Source organism: Oryctolagus cuniculus, chromosome 20 (assembly GCF_964237555.1).
Source record: "Oryctolagus cuniculus chromosome 20, mOryCun1.1, whole genome shotgun sequence".
NCBI classification, from domain to species: domain Eukaryota; kingdom Metazoa; phylum Chordata; class Mammalia; order Lagomorpha; family Leporidae; genus Oryctolagus; species Oryctolagus cuniculus.
Genome location: NC_091451.1, coordinates 4,739,661 through 4,760,101, shown reverse-complemented (window position 1 = coordinate 4,760,101; position 20,441 = coordinate 4,739,661). Strand labels below are relative to the sequence as shown.

The 20,441-nt window shown below is 38.4% G+C and overlaps 1 protein-coding gene across 1 annotated transcript in view; it reads left to right on the top strand.

Moving 5' to 3' along the window:
- The window catches only part of LOC127489508 (uncharacterized), a 708,234-nt gene that overhangs the window by 435,043 nt on the left and 252,750 nt on the right, over window positions 1-20,441 (top strand). The window contains exons 5-6 of the mRNA XM_070065671.1: window positions 5,082-5,161; window positions 13,959-14,147. Coding sequence (XP_069921772.1) covers window positions 5,082-5,161; window positions 13,959-14,147 — 269 coding nt within the window. The remainder of the gene's footprint in view (window positions 1-5,081; window positions 5,162-13,958; window positions 14,148-20,441) is intronic.

The window sequence follows — 20,441 nt, the reverse complement described above, 5'->3', positions numbered from 1 at the left end:
TAAATAAGTCTAGTATCTGCTAACACTAACCGATAGAATAAATAAAGGGAGAGTGATCCAACATGGGAAGCGAGATACTAAGCAGACTCATAGAATGGCAGATGTCCTAAACAGCACTCTGGCCTCAGAATCAGCCCTAAAGGCATTTGGATCTTGCTGAAAAGCCCATGAGAGTATTTCAGGCATGGAAAGCCAAGACACTCTGGCAAAAGGATCTCTGTGTGTGAGATCCTAGTGGAAAGAACAGGTCTTCAAAGAAGGAGGTACCTTTCTCTGAAGGGAGGAGAGAACCTCCACTTTGACTATGACCTTGTCTAAACAAGATAAGAGTCGGAGAACTCAGAGGGCTTCCATAGCCTTGGAAACTCATGACTGGAGCATAGGGAGATTACTGATGCCATAAACAGGAGTGTCAATTTGTAAAGTCAACAACAGGAGTCACTGTGCACTTACTCCTCATGTAGGATCTCTGTCTTTAATGTGCTGTACATTGAGGCTTAATGCTATAACGAGTACTCAAACAGCATATTTCACTTTGTGTTTCTATGGGGGTGCAAACTGTTGAAATATTTACTTAATGCATACTAACCTGATCTTCTGTAAAAAAAAAAAAAATTATCAATTCCCAACTTGACTCTCACTGGGATTAAACATGACAATAGGGCTGATCTGATTTCATCATCATTTAAAAAAATCATCTATTATTTTTCACTTTGTGTTTCTGTGCGGGAGCAAACTGTTGAAATCCTTACTTAATGTATACTAACCTGATCTTCTGTATATTAAGATAATCGAAAATGAATCTTGATGTGATGTGAATGGAAGGGGAGAGGGAGTGGGAAAGGGGGGAGGGTTGCGGGTGGGAGGGACGGTATGGGGGGGAAGCCATTGTAATCCATAAGATTTATATTCATTAAATAAAAGTTAAAAAAAAAAAACGGACCACACTAAAGCAACTCTTATCTTCCTGTTAGTTCTCCTGTCTACTTCCTGGTCACTCTCTTTGATTGATCACCCTTTGAATTCCCAACCCCTTTCCTTTGTTAAAATGGCAAAAAGGTACTCAAGTCCAATTACTTTTTAAAGTTTTACTTCTTTGTTATGAGCTGCTGTGCATACAAACACTAACAAAATTTCTGGACATTTTTCTGATAATCCGTCTTTTATTCAATTAATTCATAGGCCCCCAATCACAGAGTGTAAGAGAGTGGAGAAAGCTTTTTCTCCCTGCTGTATAAACTTACTCATTTAATCATCCTAGCAACTCTACGAGGAAGGTGCTATTATCTTAATTTTACACAGGAAGAAACAAACACTCAAAGAGGTTTAGTGACCTGCCCAAGGTTGTGCAGCTTGTACACTGTGAAGCTGGTGAAATAAAAATTGCCTAGAATTCTCATTCCAGAGCCCGTACTCTTAGACTCTGTTTAATAAACACTGGTTTTTATATTAGCTCACAATAAAGGGCAGTCATTGTTCTCATGGTTCAAAAATCCATACTTCTCTGTTTTGAAAAGATATTCCAAAGAAGATATTTTCTACTTTTTAATTTAAAAATATTTGAAGCTGGGTAAAGCACACTTTATTCAAAGATGATGCCCCAGGGAAAATATGGACAAGACTGCGTGTTCAGAAGGCTAACATAAAGTCTGCAAACCTCAGAATCTCTATTAAACCCTTTGTTAGAAGATTAAGTTCCTGCATAAAATACTAACTAGAGCATATACTTTAGCCCCAACCACGCTCATTTTTAAAAATTCCAATTTAAAAAAAAATTAGTTTTTATTCCAAAAAAAAAAAAATCGTACTTATATAACAGAAATGGTGGATCGTGTGGCATAAATACTGGCTGTGACATCACAATAATTGTTATAACATTGAAATTAAATATGATATCAAAGGGAGCACATAAACAAGTCTAGTACCTGCTAACACTAACCGATAGAATAAATAAAGGGAGAGTGATCCAACATGGGAAGCGAGATACTAAGCAGACTCATAGAATTGCAGATGTCCTAAACAGCACTCTGGCCTCAGAATCAGCCCTAAAGGCACTCGGATCTGGCTGAAAAGCCCATGAGAGTATTTCAGGCATGGAAAGCCAAGACACTCTGGCAAAAAGATCTCTGTGAGTGAGATCCCAGTGGAAAGAACAGGTCTTCAAAGAAGGAGGGACCTTTCTCTGAAGGGAGGAGAGAACTTCCACTTTGACTATGACCTTGTCTAAACAAGATAAGAGTCGGAGAACTCAGAGGGCTTCCATAGCCTTGGAAACTCATGACTGGTGCATAGGGAGATTACTGATGCCATAAACAGGAGTGTCAATTTGTAAAGTCAACAACAGGAGTCACTGTGCACTTACTCCTCATGTAGGATCTCTGTCTTTAATGTGCTGTACATTGAGGCTTAATGCTATAACGAGTACTCAAACAGTATATTTCACTTTGTGTTTCTATGGGGGTGCAAACTGTTGAAATATTTACTTAATGCATACTAACCTGATCTTCTGTAAAAAAAAAAAAAAGAAATTATCAATTCCCAACTTGACTCTCACTGGGATTAAACATGACAATAGGTCTGATCTGATTTCATCATCATTTAAAAAAATCATCTATTATTTTTCACTTTGTGTTTCTGTGCGGGAGCAAACTGTTGAAATCCTTACTTAATGTATACTAACCTGATCTTCTGTATATTAAGATAATCGAAAATGAATCTTGATGTGAATGGAAGGGGAGAGGGAGTGGGAAAGGGGGGAGGGTTGCGGGTGGGAGGGACAGTATGGGGGGGAAGCCATTGTAATCCATAAGTCGTACTTTGGAAATTTATATTCTTAAATAAAAAAATAAAGATGTAACTCAGTCATAAAAAAGAAATTAAATATGATATCACAATCAGATTTATGTCATCAAAAAGTTGGCATATGACATCGCAATTTAATTATTGTGATGAATTATTGAAGTCACAATCAATTATGACAATACTGCTTTATGACACCTCAGTTTATTATTACATCACAATGGTAGATTTATGATTTCACAATGGTTTTTATGATATAATTGGTTATGACACTTACAATGCCATATAACTTCACAGCGATTTTTATATCACCCTACACTTGGTTTATGACATCAAAATGGCTGTCATATGGATTTATGTCACAATATAGTTTATAGTTTTATGTCACAATGTTTATGATATCACAGGAGTTGCTTATTTTTTTTTTTTTTGGAGTTGCTTATGACATCCCACTTCTTTATGACAACACAAGGTTTTTTGGACATAACACTGGTAGTTTGGGACCAGTGCTGCAGTGCAGCAAGTTATTCCACTTCCTGCAGTTCTGGCATCCCATATGGGCACTGGTTTGAGTCTTGGATGCTCCAGTTCCAATCCAGCTCCCTGCTATTGTGCAAGGAGAATCAGTGGATGATGGCTGAAGTCCTTGGGCCCCTGCAACCACGTGAGAGACCTGAAAGAATTTCCTGGCTTCTGACTTTAGCCTGGCATAGACCCAGTTTTTGTGGCCATTTGGGGAGAGAACCAGTAGATGGAGGATTTCTCTTTCTCTGTCTCTCTAACTCTGCCTTCCAAATAAATAAGTAAATGAATAAAACTTTTCAAATGGTAGGTTATGACACACAATTTTATTTTGTCATCACAATTGATTTTGACCTCTCAATGGTTTTTGTGATGTCACAATTCATTATAACATCATAATGGCTGTTTTAGGACAGCACAATGGAGTTCTGTATCACAGTTGATCATGATATCAGAATGACTGATTTATGTTGACACAATACTGTAATTCCATAATTTATTATGACAGCACAATGGTTAACTTATGACATAATTATGGTACTTTCATGGCATCAGAGTATTGGTATAGGACATGATTTTTTCATATAATTATTGATTTTGAATAATAATAGTTGTTTGTGAATTCACAATCAATTATGACATTATAGTTGTGGTTTATGATCTCACAGAGGTTTTTATGAGTTCACAATTGATTATGACATCACATAACAATGCTGTTTTATCCCATCCTCATAGATTATGACATCACAAGGCTTTTTACCAGATCACAATTATTACATGATGATATAGGTCTATAAAACACAGTGTCTTATCATATCATCACAATATTATTTAAAATGCATTATGGCAACACAATAATTGGTTTATAACATCAAAATGTGTGTTAATGACATCACAATATTGGAATATGAATATCACTAGGGCTTTTATGATCTCATGATGATTATAACTTCACAGCAGTAGCTTATACCATCAGAGTCATCACAATGGTCATTTATGGCATCACAACAATGAGTTATGGCATCGCAATTAAATGTCACAATTGTGAATTTATGACACTGCAATGAATTTATGACTTGTTAATTGATTTTGAAATCATAGCAGCTGGTTTAGGACATCAAAATGATTGGTTTATGGTGACAAAATATTAATTTATGAGGTAACAATGGTTTTTAAGATACCACAACTAGTATGATGTCACAATGTGGTTCATGACATTATGCTTCATTATGACTTTATAATGATAGATTTACAATGTCACAATGTTTTTGTAAATTCAGAATGAATTTTGACATCAGAATGATAAGTTTATGATGGTGGTTTATCATATCCCTGTTGATTACAACATCACAAAGATTTTATGATATCACAATATTTATGACTTTACAAGTAATTTATGATATCACCATTGAATTTCTTAATTTTTAAAATGTTGTTTAAGGAATATAACATCTTGCATTTAATATATACAGATTTGGGAATGTGATGCTTCTTTCCTCCCAACATCCCTCCCACCCAAACTTTCACATTTCTTCCTCCTCCCTATTCCTTTCCCATTCTTATTTTTAGAGATTAATTTTAAGTTAATTTTTACATTCATAAGATTAGCCCTCCACTAAGTAGAGAGTTAAATGATTACTATGAAGAATAAAAGAAGTAAAGAACAAAAACAAATGAGAAAAAAAACATTGTTCCACAACAGTCAAGGCAAGGGCTATTCAAAATCAATACATCTCAAAGTTTCATTTTCACTCCTATAGATTACATCTAAAGTACTCTATAAGTTACCACAGATCGGAGAGACAATATGGCATGTGTCCTTTTCTGACTGGCTTATTTCGTAAGTAAAATGGTTTCCATTTCTATCTATTTGGCTGCAAACAACAAGTTTGCATTTCTATTACCACAGTGCATTATTCCATAGGGTATATACCATAATTTTTTTATTCTGCAGTTGATGGGGATAGACATAACTATTCAGAATTATGGTTTCACTTCCCATGGATAAATATCCAGGGCTGAGATGGCTGGGTCATATGGTAGCACTATATTCAGCTTTCTGAGATATCTCCATACTGTAGTCCACAGTGGCTTTAACACTTTACATTCCTACCAATAGTGGATTAAGGTACCCTTCTCCCCACATCCTTGCCAGCATTTGTTGCTTGTTGATTTCTGTATGTAAGCCATTCTAACAGAGGTGAGGTGAAACCTCATTGTGCTTTTGATTCACATTTCCCTGAAGCCTAGTGATACTGAGCATTTTTCTGTGTGTCTATAGGACATTTAAATTTCCTCTCTTGAACAATATATGTTCAGGTCCTTTGCCATTTTCTTATTTGGATTTTTTTGTAGTTGTAGAGTTTCTCGTGCTCTTTATAGAATATGGAAGTTAATCCTTTGTCAGTTGCATTGTTTATAAATATTTTCTCATATTCTGTTGGTTACCTCTTCTAGAAGACTTCCAAGAAATATTTCCCTATGTCAGTGTTTTGTATGGCTTCCCCAATGTTCTCTATTTAGGACTCTGGTTCATTTTGAGTGGATTTTTTGCATACGGTATAAGGCAGCAGTCTTACTTCATACTTCTCCATGTAGAGAACCAATTTTCCCAGCAGCATTTTTTCAAGAGACTGTCTTGGCTCCAGAAGTTGATTTTTGCTCCTTTGTCAAAGATAAGTTGATTGTAGATGTGTATCTTTTGTTTACTGTGGTTTTAATTATGCTCCTGTGTTATACAAGGCTATTTTTAAGGCAGTACAGGTTCTTTTGATTATAACTGCCCTGTAGTATGTCTTAGGTTTGGCTTCCCTATATATAGAATCATGTCATCAGTAATAGGGATAGCTTGACTTCTTCTTTCCATATTTGTATACCTTTGATTTCTTTTATTCCTGCCTGATGTCTCTAGCTAAAATTTCCAGGAAGATATTTCATATCAATCATTAGACTAGGCTTCCTTTTCAGGTTCCAGATCTTAATTGGAATACCTCAAATTTTCCTCATCCAGGAGGTTGCATGCTGTGCGTTTGTATAAATACTTACATTATGTTGAGGAATGTTCCTTTTATACCCAATTTGCATAAGGTTTTCATCATCAAAGAGTGTGTTTTTTAATTTTTTTTGACAGAGTGGACAGTGAGAGAGAGACAGAGAGAAAGGTCTTCCTTCTCCATTGGTTCACCCTCCAATAGCCGCTGCGGCTGGTGCGCTGCAGCCAGCGTACCACGCTGATCCGATGGCAGGAGCCAGGTACTTATCCTGGTCTCCCATGGGGTGCAGGGCCCAAGGACTTGGGCCATCCTCCACTGCACTCCCAGGCCACAGCAGAGAGCTGGACTGGAAGAGGGGCAGCCAGGAAAGAATCTGGTGCCCCGACTGGAACTAGAACCCGGTGTGCTGGTGTGGAAGGCAGAGGATTAGCCTATTGAGCCGCAGCACCAGCCCAAATGAGTGTTTAATTTTGTCAAAAGCTTTTGCTACATCTATTGACATAATCATGCAGGTTTTGATCTTCAGTTTGCTAATGTGGGTTATCACATTTATTGATTTCCAGATGTTGAAGCATCCTGCATTCTAGGGATAAATCTCACTTGGTTTAGGTGAATGATCTTTCTTATGTGCTGTTGGATTCATTCTGCCAGTATTTTGTTGAGGATTTTCACCAGGGATATTGGTCTATAGTTGTCCTTCTCTCTCATGTCTTTTTTCTGGCTCAGGTATTAAGGTGATGTAAGCTTCATTGAAGCGGTTTGAGAGGATGCCCCCTTTTGAATAGCTTGAGAATTGGGATAAGTTCTTCTTTAAATGTCTGGTAGAATTCAGCAGTGAAGCTGTTGGGACCTGGGATTTTCATTGTTAAAGGGTCTTTATTACTCAGTAAACCACATTTGGGTTATTGGTCTGTTTAGATGTTCCTTGTCTTCACGATTCAGATGTGCAAGGAATTTATCCATTTCTTCTAGGTTTCCTGATTTGTTCACATACAGTTCTTTATAAGAATTCCTGATGATTCTTTTTATTCGTGTGGTATCTGTACATTTTCTTTTGCACCTCTGATTGTGCTGACTTGGGTCTTCTCCCTCTTTTTTAGTTTGTTGGGTCAATGGCTTATTTAAAAAAAAAAAAACCCAGCTCTTCATTTCATTGACCTTTTGTATTTTTTTTTGTTTCAATTTTGTTTATTTTTTCCTTAATTTTAATTATTTCTTTCCTTCTACTAATTCAGAATTTGGGTCAAGTTTTTTTTTTTTTTCTCAAGGTCCTTGAGATGCATTGACAACTCACTTATTTGGTGACTTTCCAGTTTTTTGATGTATGCATTGATCGTTATAAACTTCCCTCTTAACACTGTTTTTGCTGAATCACATAAGCTTTGACATGAGGTACTGTCATCTTCATTTGTTTCCAGAATTTTTTTTTTATTTCTGATTTCTTTTTTCACCCACTGTTCATTTAGGAGTGTATTGTTCACAAAGTTCCAAGATGGCAGAGTAGGGAGGGAGCTTACTGCTCAAGTACAGGAGATATAGTTAAAAAGAAGTGGAGATAGTGTAGTCTCAGGAAGATTTGGGGAAAAATAACAGAGAAAACTCTACTAAAATTAATGAGATATGGTAAACATACACATAAGGTGTGGGCACACACAGCTTGGGACTCCAACAGCTGAGAGCCTACAAACCAGTGCTAGAAAGTGAGATGAGAGCAGACTGCAGCAGCCCAAGTCACTGGCAAAAAAGTGGCAGGAAAAGCCTAGAGGGAATTAGGCTTGAAGCCCCGTGGGGGAAAGTGTACCAGCCAAACAAGAGGAAAAAACAAAAAGGACAGGACAGACACATTTCTCTCTCTCCAATCACTTCACAAAGGTGTACTCTTCACTAGCTGATAGAGTGGGTGCCATTTTGGACATATGTAACAGATGTGCAAGCTGGTGCTGTGCCTGGCAATCAGCTGGGCAGAGACTCCTAACTCTGGTGGGGAGAAATAACAGGGGGCTAGGAGCTTGTGACTATGTGAAGCTTCTGAGCCAGGACTATGAAAAAAAACTGAGTGTGTGTGGGAGAACTCGTGGTGTGGCTGGGATTTTGAGCAGTATCAGTGGGAGATGCCACTAGCTTAGGGGCTCCTGGTACCTGGTGAGAGACATTGCTGGGGAATCAACTTACACTGAAGACAGCACAGATCCATTGTGTGGTCCTTGGAACAGAGCTGATGAATATTATACCCACTGGGGCTAGCACTCAGGCACTGTTCCCCTTTGAGGAGAAGAGCTCAGCTGAGCAGATTATACTTCCCTTCTAATTGAAAACAAAAGAGAGAGAAGATTTACCACATCAAACCTGGGTTTGTCACCGTAGGCATACCCTTAACCTGGAGAAATGAACAGAGCTTGCTGGCCAGAAGACAAAGCACAGCAAAGTACACAGTCAAACCAAAAGCAAGAAATAGGAATTAGAATACTAAAAAACACCATTGGGAATCTACAAGATACTAAAAAATATTCAATTTCTAAGAGTTCCTGAAGGCATGGAGAGAGAGAAAACATTAGAAGGCATTTTTTAGGGAAATACTAACAGAAAACTTTGAAGGTTTGGAGAAAGAAAGGGACATCCAAGTACTAGAAGCACACAGAACTCCCAATAGCCATGACCAGAAAAGAGCCTCACCATGACACATTGTAAACAAATTCCACATAGTGAAATATAAAGAGAAGATTCTAAAATGTGCAGGAGAAACTCCAGATTACATTCAGAGGATCTCCAGTTAGACTGAAGTAGACTTTTTTTTTAAAAAAAACTTTTAATTAATAAATATAAATTTCCAAAGTACATAGGTTTTCAAAGTTCATAGCTCTTCAGAATCTTCTAGGCCCTAATGTTATCATATTAATTGAAAGGAAATCTTACCCTTGTGAATATTTACAGAACAAAAAATAAAACTATCTTAGATTTTTTTGAAACAGTCCAAAATGTAGTTCTATGTGCCCATATTTTTCCTATAAATTTAATAACTGAAACTATGGAATAATACACAGTGGTATACTTTTTTCCTTTGTTTTTGTTTTTTTTTAACTTTTATTTAATAAATAAAAATGTCCAAATTACAACTTTTGTACTATAGTGGCTTTCTCCCCATAACCTCCCTCCCAGGCAAAACCATCCCATCTCCCACTTCCTCTCCCATCCCATTCTTCATCAAGATTCATTTTTAATTATCTCTTTATACAGAAGATCAACTTAGTATATACTAAGTAAAGATTTCAACAGACTGCACCCAAACAGACATACAAAGAATAATATTTGAGTAGTAGTCTTACCATTAATTCACATAGTACAACACATTAAGGACTGAGAACCTACATGGAATAAGTGTACAGTAACTCCTGTTACTGATTTAACAATTGACACTCTTATATATGACATCAGTAATCACCGAAGGCTCTTGTCATGAGCTGCCAAGGCTATGGAAGCCTCTTGAGTTCACAAACTCTGATTTTATTTACACACGGTCATAATCAAAGTGGAAGTTCTTTCCTCCCTTTAGAGAAAGGTACCTCCCCTCTTTGATGGACCATATTTTCCTCTGGGATCTCACAGAGATCTTTCATTTAGGTCATTTATTTTTGCCACAGTGTCTTGGTTTCCCATTGCCTGAGATACTCTCATGGGCTTTTTGCTGGTTCTTTATGCCTTAAGGGCTGATTCTGAGGCCAGAGTGCTGTTTACAGCATCTGCCATTTTATGAGTCTGTGTGTATCCTGCTTCCCAAGTTGGATTGTTCTCTCCTTTATAATTTTATCAGTATTAGCAGACTCTAGTCTTCTTTATGTGATGCCTTTGACATTTAATCCTATCTTTATGATCAATTATGAAATTAAACTGATCACTTTGACTAGTAAGATGGCATTGGTACATGCCACCTTACTGAAGTGGATTTGGAATCCCATGGCACATTTCTAGCTCTACCACTAGGGTAGAGCTACCTAAGAATAATTGTGTGTTAATTAAAGAGTTCACCCAGTGTTGTTAAGTAGAACAACAACAACAAAAAAAAACAAAAGGAATAAAATAATAAGTTGTTCCTTGACAATCAGGACAAAGGCTGATCAAGTCATTGTTTCTCATAGTGTCCATTTCACTTCAACAGCTTTCCTTTTAGGTGCTCAGTTATTGTCACAGATCAGGGAGAACATATTGTATTTGTCCCTTTGTGACTGCTGTATTTCACTCATAATGTTTTCCAGATTCCTCCATTTTGTTGCAAATGGCCAGATTTCTTTTTTTTATTACTGCTGTGTAGTATTCTATAGAGTACATATCCCATTTTCAAACTTATGAGATACAACAAAAGCAGTGTTAAGAGGAAAATTTATAGCAGTAGGTGCCTACATCAAGAAATTGGAAAGGCACCAAAAAATGAGCTATCAGTGCATCTCAAGGATCTAGAAAAACTACATCAACCCAAACACAAAATGAGTTTGAGAAGAGAAATAATTCAAAATTGACTCCAAAAAATACAAAAGATCAGCAAAATGAAGAGCTGGTTTTTTGAAAACATAAACAAAATTGACACACCATTGGCCCAACTAATTAACAAAAGGAGAGAGAAGACCGAAATCAATACAATCTGATATGAAAAAGGGAATGTAACAACAGACACCACAGAAATAAAAAGAGTCATCAGAAATTACTACAAAGAATTGTATGCCAACAAACTGGGAAATCTACCAGAAATGGATAGATTCCCGGACAAATAAAACATACCTAAATTGAACCATGAAGACATAGAAAACCTAAACAGACCCATAACTGAGGCAGAAATTGAATCAGTAATAAAGGTCCTTCCAAGAAAGAAAAGCCCAGGACCGGGTGGCTGCACAGCTGAATTCTACCATACATTTGAAGAAAAACTAACTCCAGTTCTTCACAAAATATTCAAAACATGTGAAAGAGTGTGAATCCTCCCAAATTCTTCCTCTGAAGCCAGCATCACCTTAATTCCTAAACCTGAAAAAGATGCAACAGAAAAGAGAATTCCAGACCACTTTCTCCGATGAACATAGGTGCTAAAATCCTCAATAAAATTCTGTCCAATAGAATTCAACAACACATCAGAAAGATCATCCCCCCAGACCAAGTGGGATTTATCCCTGGTATGCAGGGTTGGTTCAACATTTGCAAATCTATCAATGCGATACACCACATTAACAAACTGCAGGAGAAAACCCATATGATTATCTCCATAGATGCAGAGAAAGCACTTGCTAAAATACAACACCCTTTTATGATGAAAACTCATAGCAAATTGGGTATAGAAGGAATAATCCTCAACACAATCAAGGCAATTTATGACAATCCCACGGGCAGCATCAAAATGAATGGGAAAAGTTGGAAGCATTCCCACTGAGATCCAGTAACAGACAAGGAGGTCCATTTTCAACATGGCTATTCAATATAATACTGGAAGTTTTAGCCAGGGCCAAGAAAAAGAAATCAAGAGGATACAAATTTGGAAGGAAGAAGTCAAACTAGCCCTATTTGCAGATGACATAGTTCTATACATAGGGGATCCAAAAGACTCCACCAGAAGGCTATTGTAATTTTTAGAAGAGCATGGTAAAGTAGCAGGATATAAAGTCAATACCAAAAAGTCAATAGGCTCTGTATACACAGATAATGCCATAGCTGAGAAGAACTTCTAAGATAAATCCATTCACAATAGCTACATACAGAATCTATCTCTCTGCTGATGGCCTGGGAAAACAGTAGAAGATGGCCCAAGTGCTTGGGTTTCTGCACAAGCATGGGGGACCTGGAGAAAGCATCTGGCTCCCGTCTTCATATCAGCCTGACTCTGGCTCCTTATGTCCATTTGGGGAGTAACCCAGCAGATGGAGATTACTCCCTCCCCCTTTCTGTCTCTCTCTGTCTCTCTCTCTCTCTCTGCCTCTGCTTCTCAGTAATTCCTACTTTAAAAAAAATAAATCTTTGGGAAAAAAGAAATATAAAATATTCCTAACACATCTATGTTTCCCAGATGTAGCAAGGTAGAAATAAGCAAAGAATATTTTCAAATTTCTTTTGGAAACAGCTTTACATTGATGACACAAGTTGACCCTACCAGATCTTTAAATGTGAATTAAGTATAAGCCTCACTTTCATAAACAGATGTATATATCCTTAATATTTGTATAATAAATTAAATAACATATAAAATATAAAAATATAATTAATAGCAAGTGAAAGGCAAGAAAAAATGTGAGAGGTGGTTAACATTTTTAAACAATCTATTGAAATTTTCTAGGTAAGTAAAAAATTCAAGAAAAAAATCACATGACCATTTAGATTAAATGTTGAAAAGTGTTTGAAAAATCAGCATGCAATTTAAAAAAAAAACTGATAGCAGTATATTTAAAAAGAAGGGGCTTCCTTATTCTGATCAGGATTGTTTAAAAAGGATCTTACAACAAACAACAGAATACATACAGGATCATTGACAGCTTTTTCCCTGCCTGGAAGTAAGTCTTGTCCAGGCCACCTCCACTATCTTCAACTTCTTATTGGAGCAGTAGTGGGGGAAGGGGAGAGCAAAAAAAAATGGTGTAAAGATTTCTAAGCAATAAAATGTCAATATATTGGAGATATTCAGAGAGAAGCAACACAATCTAAAAACAAATACAACTGATAATGAATTTAACCGGATTACTGGAAAGATCAATATTTTTAAAATCCACTAGATATACCATGAACCAGCAAAAAACAATAGAAAATACTAAGGGTCAATAGGCAGAGCAGAAAACAAATACTGACAGGAGAAAAGGGAATAAAAGGATTGAATCATGTGATGTCTTTCAGCATTCTTCAAATCAATATTAAAAAAGTAACACAAAAGACCCAACATATATTGTATATGTCCAATGGAATGCTATTCACTTCTACTATTTCTGACAACATGGATAAGCCTTGAGAATATTATGTAACATGAAACAAGCCAGGCACAGAAAGACAAAACTGCATGATCACACTCATTAAATGGTGTCTGAAACAATCTTGTAGACATAGAGAACAGAATAATGGTCCCCAGAGGCTGGGATTGGGATGGGGTGGAGAGAAGTTGGTTAATGTACAAAAGTAATTTAGAGGGGAGGAATGCATTCTGGTGTTTCACTGAACACTTGGATGACTGTAGTGAGCCTTCAGAAATGCATGGAGAATGTGTATTATGAAAACAAATGTAGATTTAGATTTCAAAATATTTTTACATGAAAATCAACTTACCTTTTAAATTACATTTTCCACAACTTTGTTGAAAATAATGTGCTAATTTTCAATACGAAGAAAATGAAGCCCAGAGGCAGACGCACAGAACTGTGACTCACTGAAGCAGTTACTGCACCGAGAGCTCCAGCAGGGACCCATCAGGGAGGACAGGACCACAGGAGGGACCTGGCGGGTGCAGGAGCAGAGGGAGAGGCCTCCCGCCTGGGGAGGTGGAGTCCGACCTGCAGCCAGGCCTCGCCTCCTGCTCTCCCACCCAGCACAACCTGAAGTCAGGGGCCCATTGCCATGGAAGATGTTGATGGGCTGCGGACTTTGTGAGGTTGTGTGCGCTCACGGCCATTCACGCTGTCCACTCAGGCACCACGACATCCACGTCACGTCATCACGCGGGGTCCTGACGTCACAGTCATCTTACAGTTCTGGGCAGGAGCGAAGTGCTAGGAGACAGCTCTGCAGGCGCGAAGCTCCCGAAGCGAGTCGGGCTTGGTGGCCTCCACCTTCATCACCGGGGGACGCTGGACACCTGGAGCTGAAAACCGCGACGTGGTGAGTGTGTGCGCCCAGGTGTCGGGAGAGGCGTAAAGCAGCCATGGAAGCTTCTGAGAAGCTGGCAGGACGCAGGCCTCCCAGAGCTCGTCTCCGAATCTGTGGTGCCATATTGCTGCTGGCCCAGCACTTCCCTTGGTCCCCTCAGACCCGGGGGTCGGGGTCTGGACTGGCACCCGGGACCCCCGACGCCCTGCCCCTTCCCTGCTCTCAGCGACTTCTCATCCCCGGAGCCTTCCCTGGGCAGCTGTGTGGCAGCAGCCCTGCGTCTCCCTGACTGTGCAGTGGGCACGGGGTGGTCATTAGGGAGAATGTGGGCTCCGTGTGTGGGGTGCCTGTGGGACAGTAGCTGTAGTTTGTGCGGCCCTGGGCTCCTCCTTCCTTCCCTGCTGGGACCTGATTCCCTCCAGTTTTCTAAGTATGTGGGCAGCAGGGTCTCTCCCAGGATGCTGGCCTCTCAGCACATCTGTTTCTAGGGATCTCAGTATTTTCTGTTTCCAATAACATAGTCACCTGGGGTGGGTAAGGCAAAAACAAATGTTCTGTTTCACTTGGGGTTTTTGTTCAGGTTTTGGAGGCGCACATGTACCCTGTAATTTGACACTTCGGTATCATCTTAGCCCTTACAATTTCCTTCCCTTCACAGGCTGCCATCTGTATTTGCATTTTCATATTAGAAATTTTGGCTACTCAAATTTATGAGTATTTTAAAAATTATTTCTGTTCCATGAAACCTTTCCAATCCTGTAAATATGTCCACTAAGTTATTTTGAATTTATATTTTTGATATAACAGCCTTGTTGTCTTATATGTTTTAATTTTTGGAGGATGTTGGAGCATGACTGAAAAAATTTGTGTATATTCAAGGCCTGCAACATGATGTTTTGATACGTGAGGAAACTTTCAAAAGTTATGGAAAAATTCACATTATTTTTTTTGAAATGTCATCAATCCTTTATTATCAAATCTGTGCAGGTTAACTTGCTCAGCTTACTCAAAACAATGGATGTGCACAATCTATAATTACTGTCTCTCTAAAAATGAGTTAAAAAATTCCTCTGCTTAAGTATGTTTGTTAAAAAGAGCTGAAGAGCCCATGAGAGTATTTTAGGTATGGAAAGCCAAGACACTCTGTCAAAAAAAAAAAAAAAAGAATAAAAAGGACCTAAATGAAAGATCTCTGTGAGTGAGATCCCAGTGGAAAGAACGGGGCCATCAAAAAAGGAAGTACCTTTCTCTGAAAGGTATGAGAGAACTTCCACTTTGACTATGACCTTGTCTGAATATGATTGGAGTCGGCGAACTCAAAATGCTTCCATAGCCTTGGCAACTCATGACTAGAGCCTAAGGTGATTACTGACGCCATAAACAAGAGTGTCTATTTGTTAAGTCAACAACAGGAGTCACTGTGCACTTGCTCCTAATGTAGGATCTCTGTCCTTTTTGTGTTGTAGAACGTGAATTAATTGTATAACTTGTACTTGAACAGTATTTTACACTTTGTGTTTTGGTGTGGGTGCAAACCGATGAAATCTTTACTTAATATTTACTAAATTGATCTTCTGTATATAAAGATAATTGAAAATGTATATTGATGCGAATGGAATGGGAGAAGGAGCGGGAGATGGGATGGTTGTGGTTGGGAGGGAAGTTATGGGGAGGAAAAGCCATTGTAATCCAAAAACTGTACTTTGGAAATTTGTATTTATTAAATAAAAGTTAAAAAAAAAAAAACAAGATCTGTGTGTGAGCCAGTAAAAGACCCCTTACCCGACACTGACTACACCAGAACCTTTAGAAAATAAACTTCTGTTGTCTAATCCACTTAATCTATGATAATTTTGTTTTGGTAGCCTGAGAAGACTACACAAATGCCTATAGAGGGCTCTGAAAAGTTCTAAACATTCCTGTTATTCCAGCCACACACATGTGGTGGGCTATACACAGACCCATGAAAGAATTTAGAGGCCACAACTCTCTTTTTTAGAGATTTTTTAAAAATTTTATTTTATTTTTTTTGACAGGCAGAGTGGACAGTGAGAGAGAGAGAGAGAGACAAAGGTCTTCCTTTGCCATTGGTTCACCCCCCAATGGCCACTGCGGCCAGTACGCTGAGGCTGGCGCACTGCGCCGATCTGAAGCCAGGAGCCAGGTGCCTCTTTTGGTCTTCCATGTGGCTGCAGGGCCCAAGGACTTGGGCCATCCTCCACTGCCTTCCTGGGCCACAGCAGAGAGCTGGCCTGGAAGAGGGGCAACCGGGACAGAATCCAGCACCCCAGCTGGGACTGGAACCCAGTGTGCCAGTGCCACAAGCAGAGGATTAGCCTACTGAGCTGTGGCGCTGGCCTAAAATTTATTTTTTAAGGATTACAAACTTTATAAGTACAACTTAGGAATATAGCTATTCTTCCCACCATACCCATCCTCCCACCCACACGTTCACCCCTTCTTCTCCCTCCTCCCCTTTCCAGTCCCATTCTCATTAAGATTCAATTTCAATTAACTTTGTACACAGAAGACCAACTCTATACTAAGTAAAGATTTCAACAATTGGCACACACACACACACACACACATGCACACACAAAATATTTTGAGACCTGCTTTTAGCGTTAACTCTCAATTCCACTCATTGAGGACAGGGATCCTCCATGGGGAGGTAGTGTGACAGAGTGGGGAGAGAGAGACAGGTCTTCAATCCACTGCTTCATTCACCAGATGGCTGCAATGGCTGGAACTATGCTGATCTGAAGTCAGGAGCCAGCAGCTTCTTCTGGGTCTCCAAAGTGCCAGTGGATGCAGAGACCCAAGCATTTGGGCCATCTTCTACTGCTTTCCCAGGGCTATGAGAGCTGAATAAAGAGGAGTAGCCGGGACTAGAACAGGCATCCATATGGGATGCCGGCGCCTCAGGCCAGGGATTCAACTGGCTGCACCGCACACCAGCCGCTGAGGGCCCAGCTCTTATTTCTGGCTTCTTATGTTAATGTTTCTGTGTTTTTCAGATTATCAATGAAAAAATGCAAACTAAAGGGCAATTGGCATTACCCAATCTAAAGAATAAAATGAAAGTATAAAGTAAATGAACACAGCATAGGCGACCTGTGGCACATCATCAAGCATACCAAGATAGAAATAGGGGTTCCATAGGAAGAAAGGAGAGTAAGAAGTAGAAAGAATGTTTGAAAGAGTAAAGGCTAAAAAAGTCCCAGATTTGATGAAAAAAGTCTAAATACCCAATGAAGAAAACATCCTCCAAGTGAGATAAATTCAGAGATCCACATTTAGACAAATTATAATCAAGTTACTAAAATATAATGAGAAAAGCAGAATCTTGACAGCACAAAGACCATACTGATCCTAATTATGAGCTGGATTTTCATCCTAAGCCATGGAGGTCAGAAAGCAATTGATGGGATATTCATAACAGTGAAAGGAAAAGACAGTCACTCAAGAATTCTACATCCAGCTAGATTATCCTATAAGAGTGTAGAAATCAACATCCTGTTTTATATTTTATTTTATTCAAACACATTTTATGTATTTCATATATGCAGATTTAGGAACTTATTGGCAATGTCCACCCTGTTCTCCCTCCTGCCCATGGTCCCACCTTTTCTTCTCCTTCCTCTCCTAATCCTCTCATTTTTTACAATGATTTACTTTCAATTTACTTATTTTCATAAGACTAAGCGTACTCTAAAGAGTTCAACAAATAGTAAGAAAGGAAAAAAAACATTGTTTCTCAACAGTAGAGACAAGACTTTAGAAGATCATACTTTAACAAACTTGAGAGAATTTGTCAGATTGCTATATATGCTACAGTATGACACAGCCATCTCATGCCTTGGAACTTACTCAAAAAAAATGAAATCAGAATACAAATGATTTATCTGTACCCTCATGTATAATGGAGCTCAATTCACAATAGCTAAAGTAAAGAACCAACACAGATGTCTGTCATCTGTGTTGATAAAAAATTATTATATAGTCACTGCATGGAATACTATAGTGATGAAAATGAAATACTGTTATTTGTAACAAAATGGATGGAAATGGAAACCATTATACTTAATGGAATAATCCACTCCCCAAAAGACAAATATCATATGTTCTCCCTGGTCTGTGATAACTAATAGAGTACTTGAAAGGTAATCAATAAAAGTGAAATTGCCACTTTGAGATATAAAGCACCTGTGTCGAATGTTGAGTGACAGTGTTTTTTAAATACTAGTTGTTGAATTCCTTATTAGTGTAAGGCTAATCTTATGAGTATAAAGTTAATTACAAAGAGATCTTTGTAAAAAATAAGAATGTGAATAGGAGAGCCTAGAGGAAGAAGGATGGGAATGTGGGCAGGAGGGAGGGTAGGGTGGTAAGAATCAGTACTTAAATATACATTTATGAAATACATGATTTCTATGCTTTAAATAAAGGTTTCTAGGTAAAAAGAACAACAACAGCAAAAACATAATCTTGGTATATATAATATATATCTTTGAAATGCTAATGAATCACCATATAGAAATCAAATAAAAAATGTCATGCAGAATAGGTGTTTATGTTTGTTGGTATTTATTTTTTAATCATGGAAAGTCTTGAAAGATAAATTTGTTTTAATTCATAGTTGCTCATCTTGGCAGCAGTAATTCACTCCTATTAGTCTTCAGTTTTAACCAATATATATTTGCTTCATAGCCACATTTAATTATAATGGTTCTTCAATAACTCATTATATATGTGTGTTTAAGTAATGACTTAAATATAGTGTACTCTGGACAACTCTGCTATCTGACATTGAGAATACAGCTCTTTGACCTGTTGACAAATTGGTTTATGGAAGCTAATCTATGGGACCAGCACTGTGGCATAGTGGGTAAAGCCACCACCTGCAGTGTTGGAATTCCATGTGGGTGCTGGTTCAAGTCCCTGATGCTCCACTTCCTATCCACCTCTCTGCTATTGCCTTAGAAAGCAGCAGAAGATGGCCCACATAACAGGTAAAGCCACTGCCTGCTGTGCCTGCATCCTATATGGGTGCTGGTTTGAGTACCAGTGCTCTAATTCGAATCCAGGTCTCTGCTGTGGCCTGAGAAAGCAGTAGAAGATGGCTCAAGTCCTTGGGCCCCTACACTCACATGGGAGACCCGGAAGAAGCTCCTGGCTTCTGCCTTCAGATTAGCACAGCTCCAGCCATTGCAGCCATCTGTGTAGTGAACCAGCAGATGGAAGACCTCTCCCCTTCTCTTGGCCTCTCTTTTCTCTGTGTATCTCTGACTTTCAAATAAATACATGAATCTTCTTAATAAAAGAAGATGCCCAAGTGTTTGGGCCCCTACAGCCATGTGAGAGACCTGGAAGAAGCACCTGTCTTTGGATAACCCTAGTTCTTGCCTTTGTGGCCATTTGGGGAGTGAACCAGTGTATGGAAGACCTTTCTCTCTGTGTCTCCCTCTATCTCTCTATAACTCTACCTCCCAAATAAATAAAGTATTTTAAAAAGGATGTTGGAAATTTTATATTACACCCACAAGAATGAAACTGGACCTTGTCTCACTGTGTACAATAAAAACCTAATGAAAGCTAAAACCTAAATGTAAGAAAATAAATTCTGAACTCCTAGAAGAAAACAAAGTAATGGGCAATGTTTTTTTTTTTTTCTGTCACACACAAAAGAATAGGAAGCAAAAGAAACCCAAACAAATGGGATTTCATCAAACTAAATAGTTTCTATACAGTAATGAAAAAATAAAGTGTAAAAGGAACCTACATAATGGCTGAAAATATTTAAAAACCTGTCACCATGAGAATATTTTTTTAAATTTTTTTTTAACAGGCAGAGTGGACAGTGAGAGAGACAGAGAGAAAGGTCTTCCTTTGCCGTTGGTTCACCCTCCAATGGCCGCCGCAGCCGGCGCACTGCGGCCGGCGCACCGCGCTGATCCGATGGCAAGAGCCAGGAGCCAGGTGCTTTTCCTGGTCTCCCAACCATGAGAATATTTAAAAACCTGTCACCATTAGAATATGTAAGTAACTCAGTAGCAACGTTGCAAATCATTCTATTTTAAATTGAAGAGTAGACAGACTCTGAAATTATTACAAGGGAGACACACTAATGACCAAGTACATGCAAAAATATTCAATTTCACTAATCATTAGGAAAATGGAAATCAAAATTATAATGAGATACCACCTTGCTCCAATTATATTGACCTTTACCAGGATGACAAAAGATAACAAGTGCTCAAATAATGTGGAAGAAATGAAACACTTGCACATTTCAGTTGAAATGTA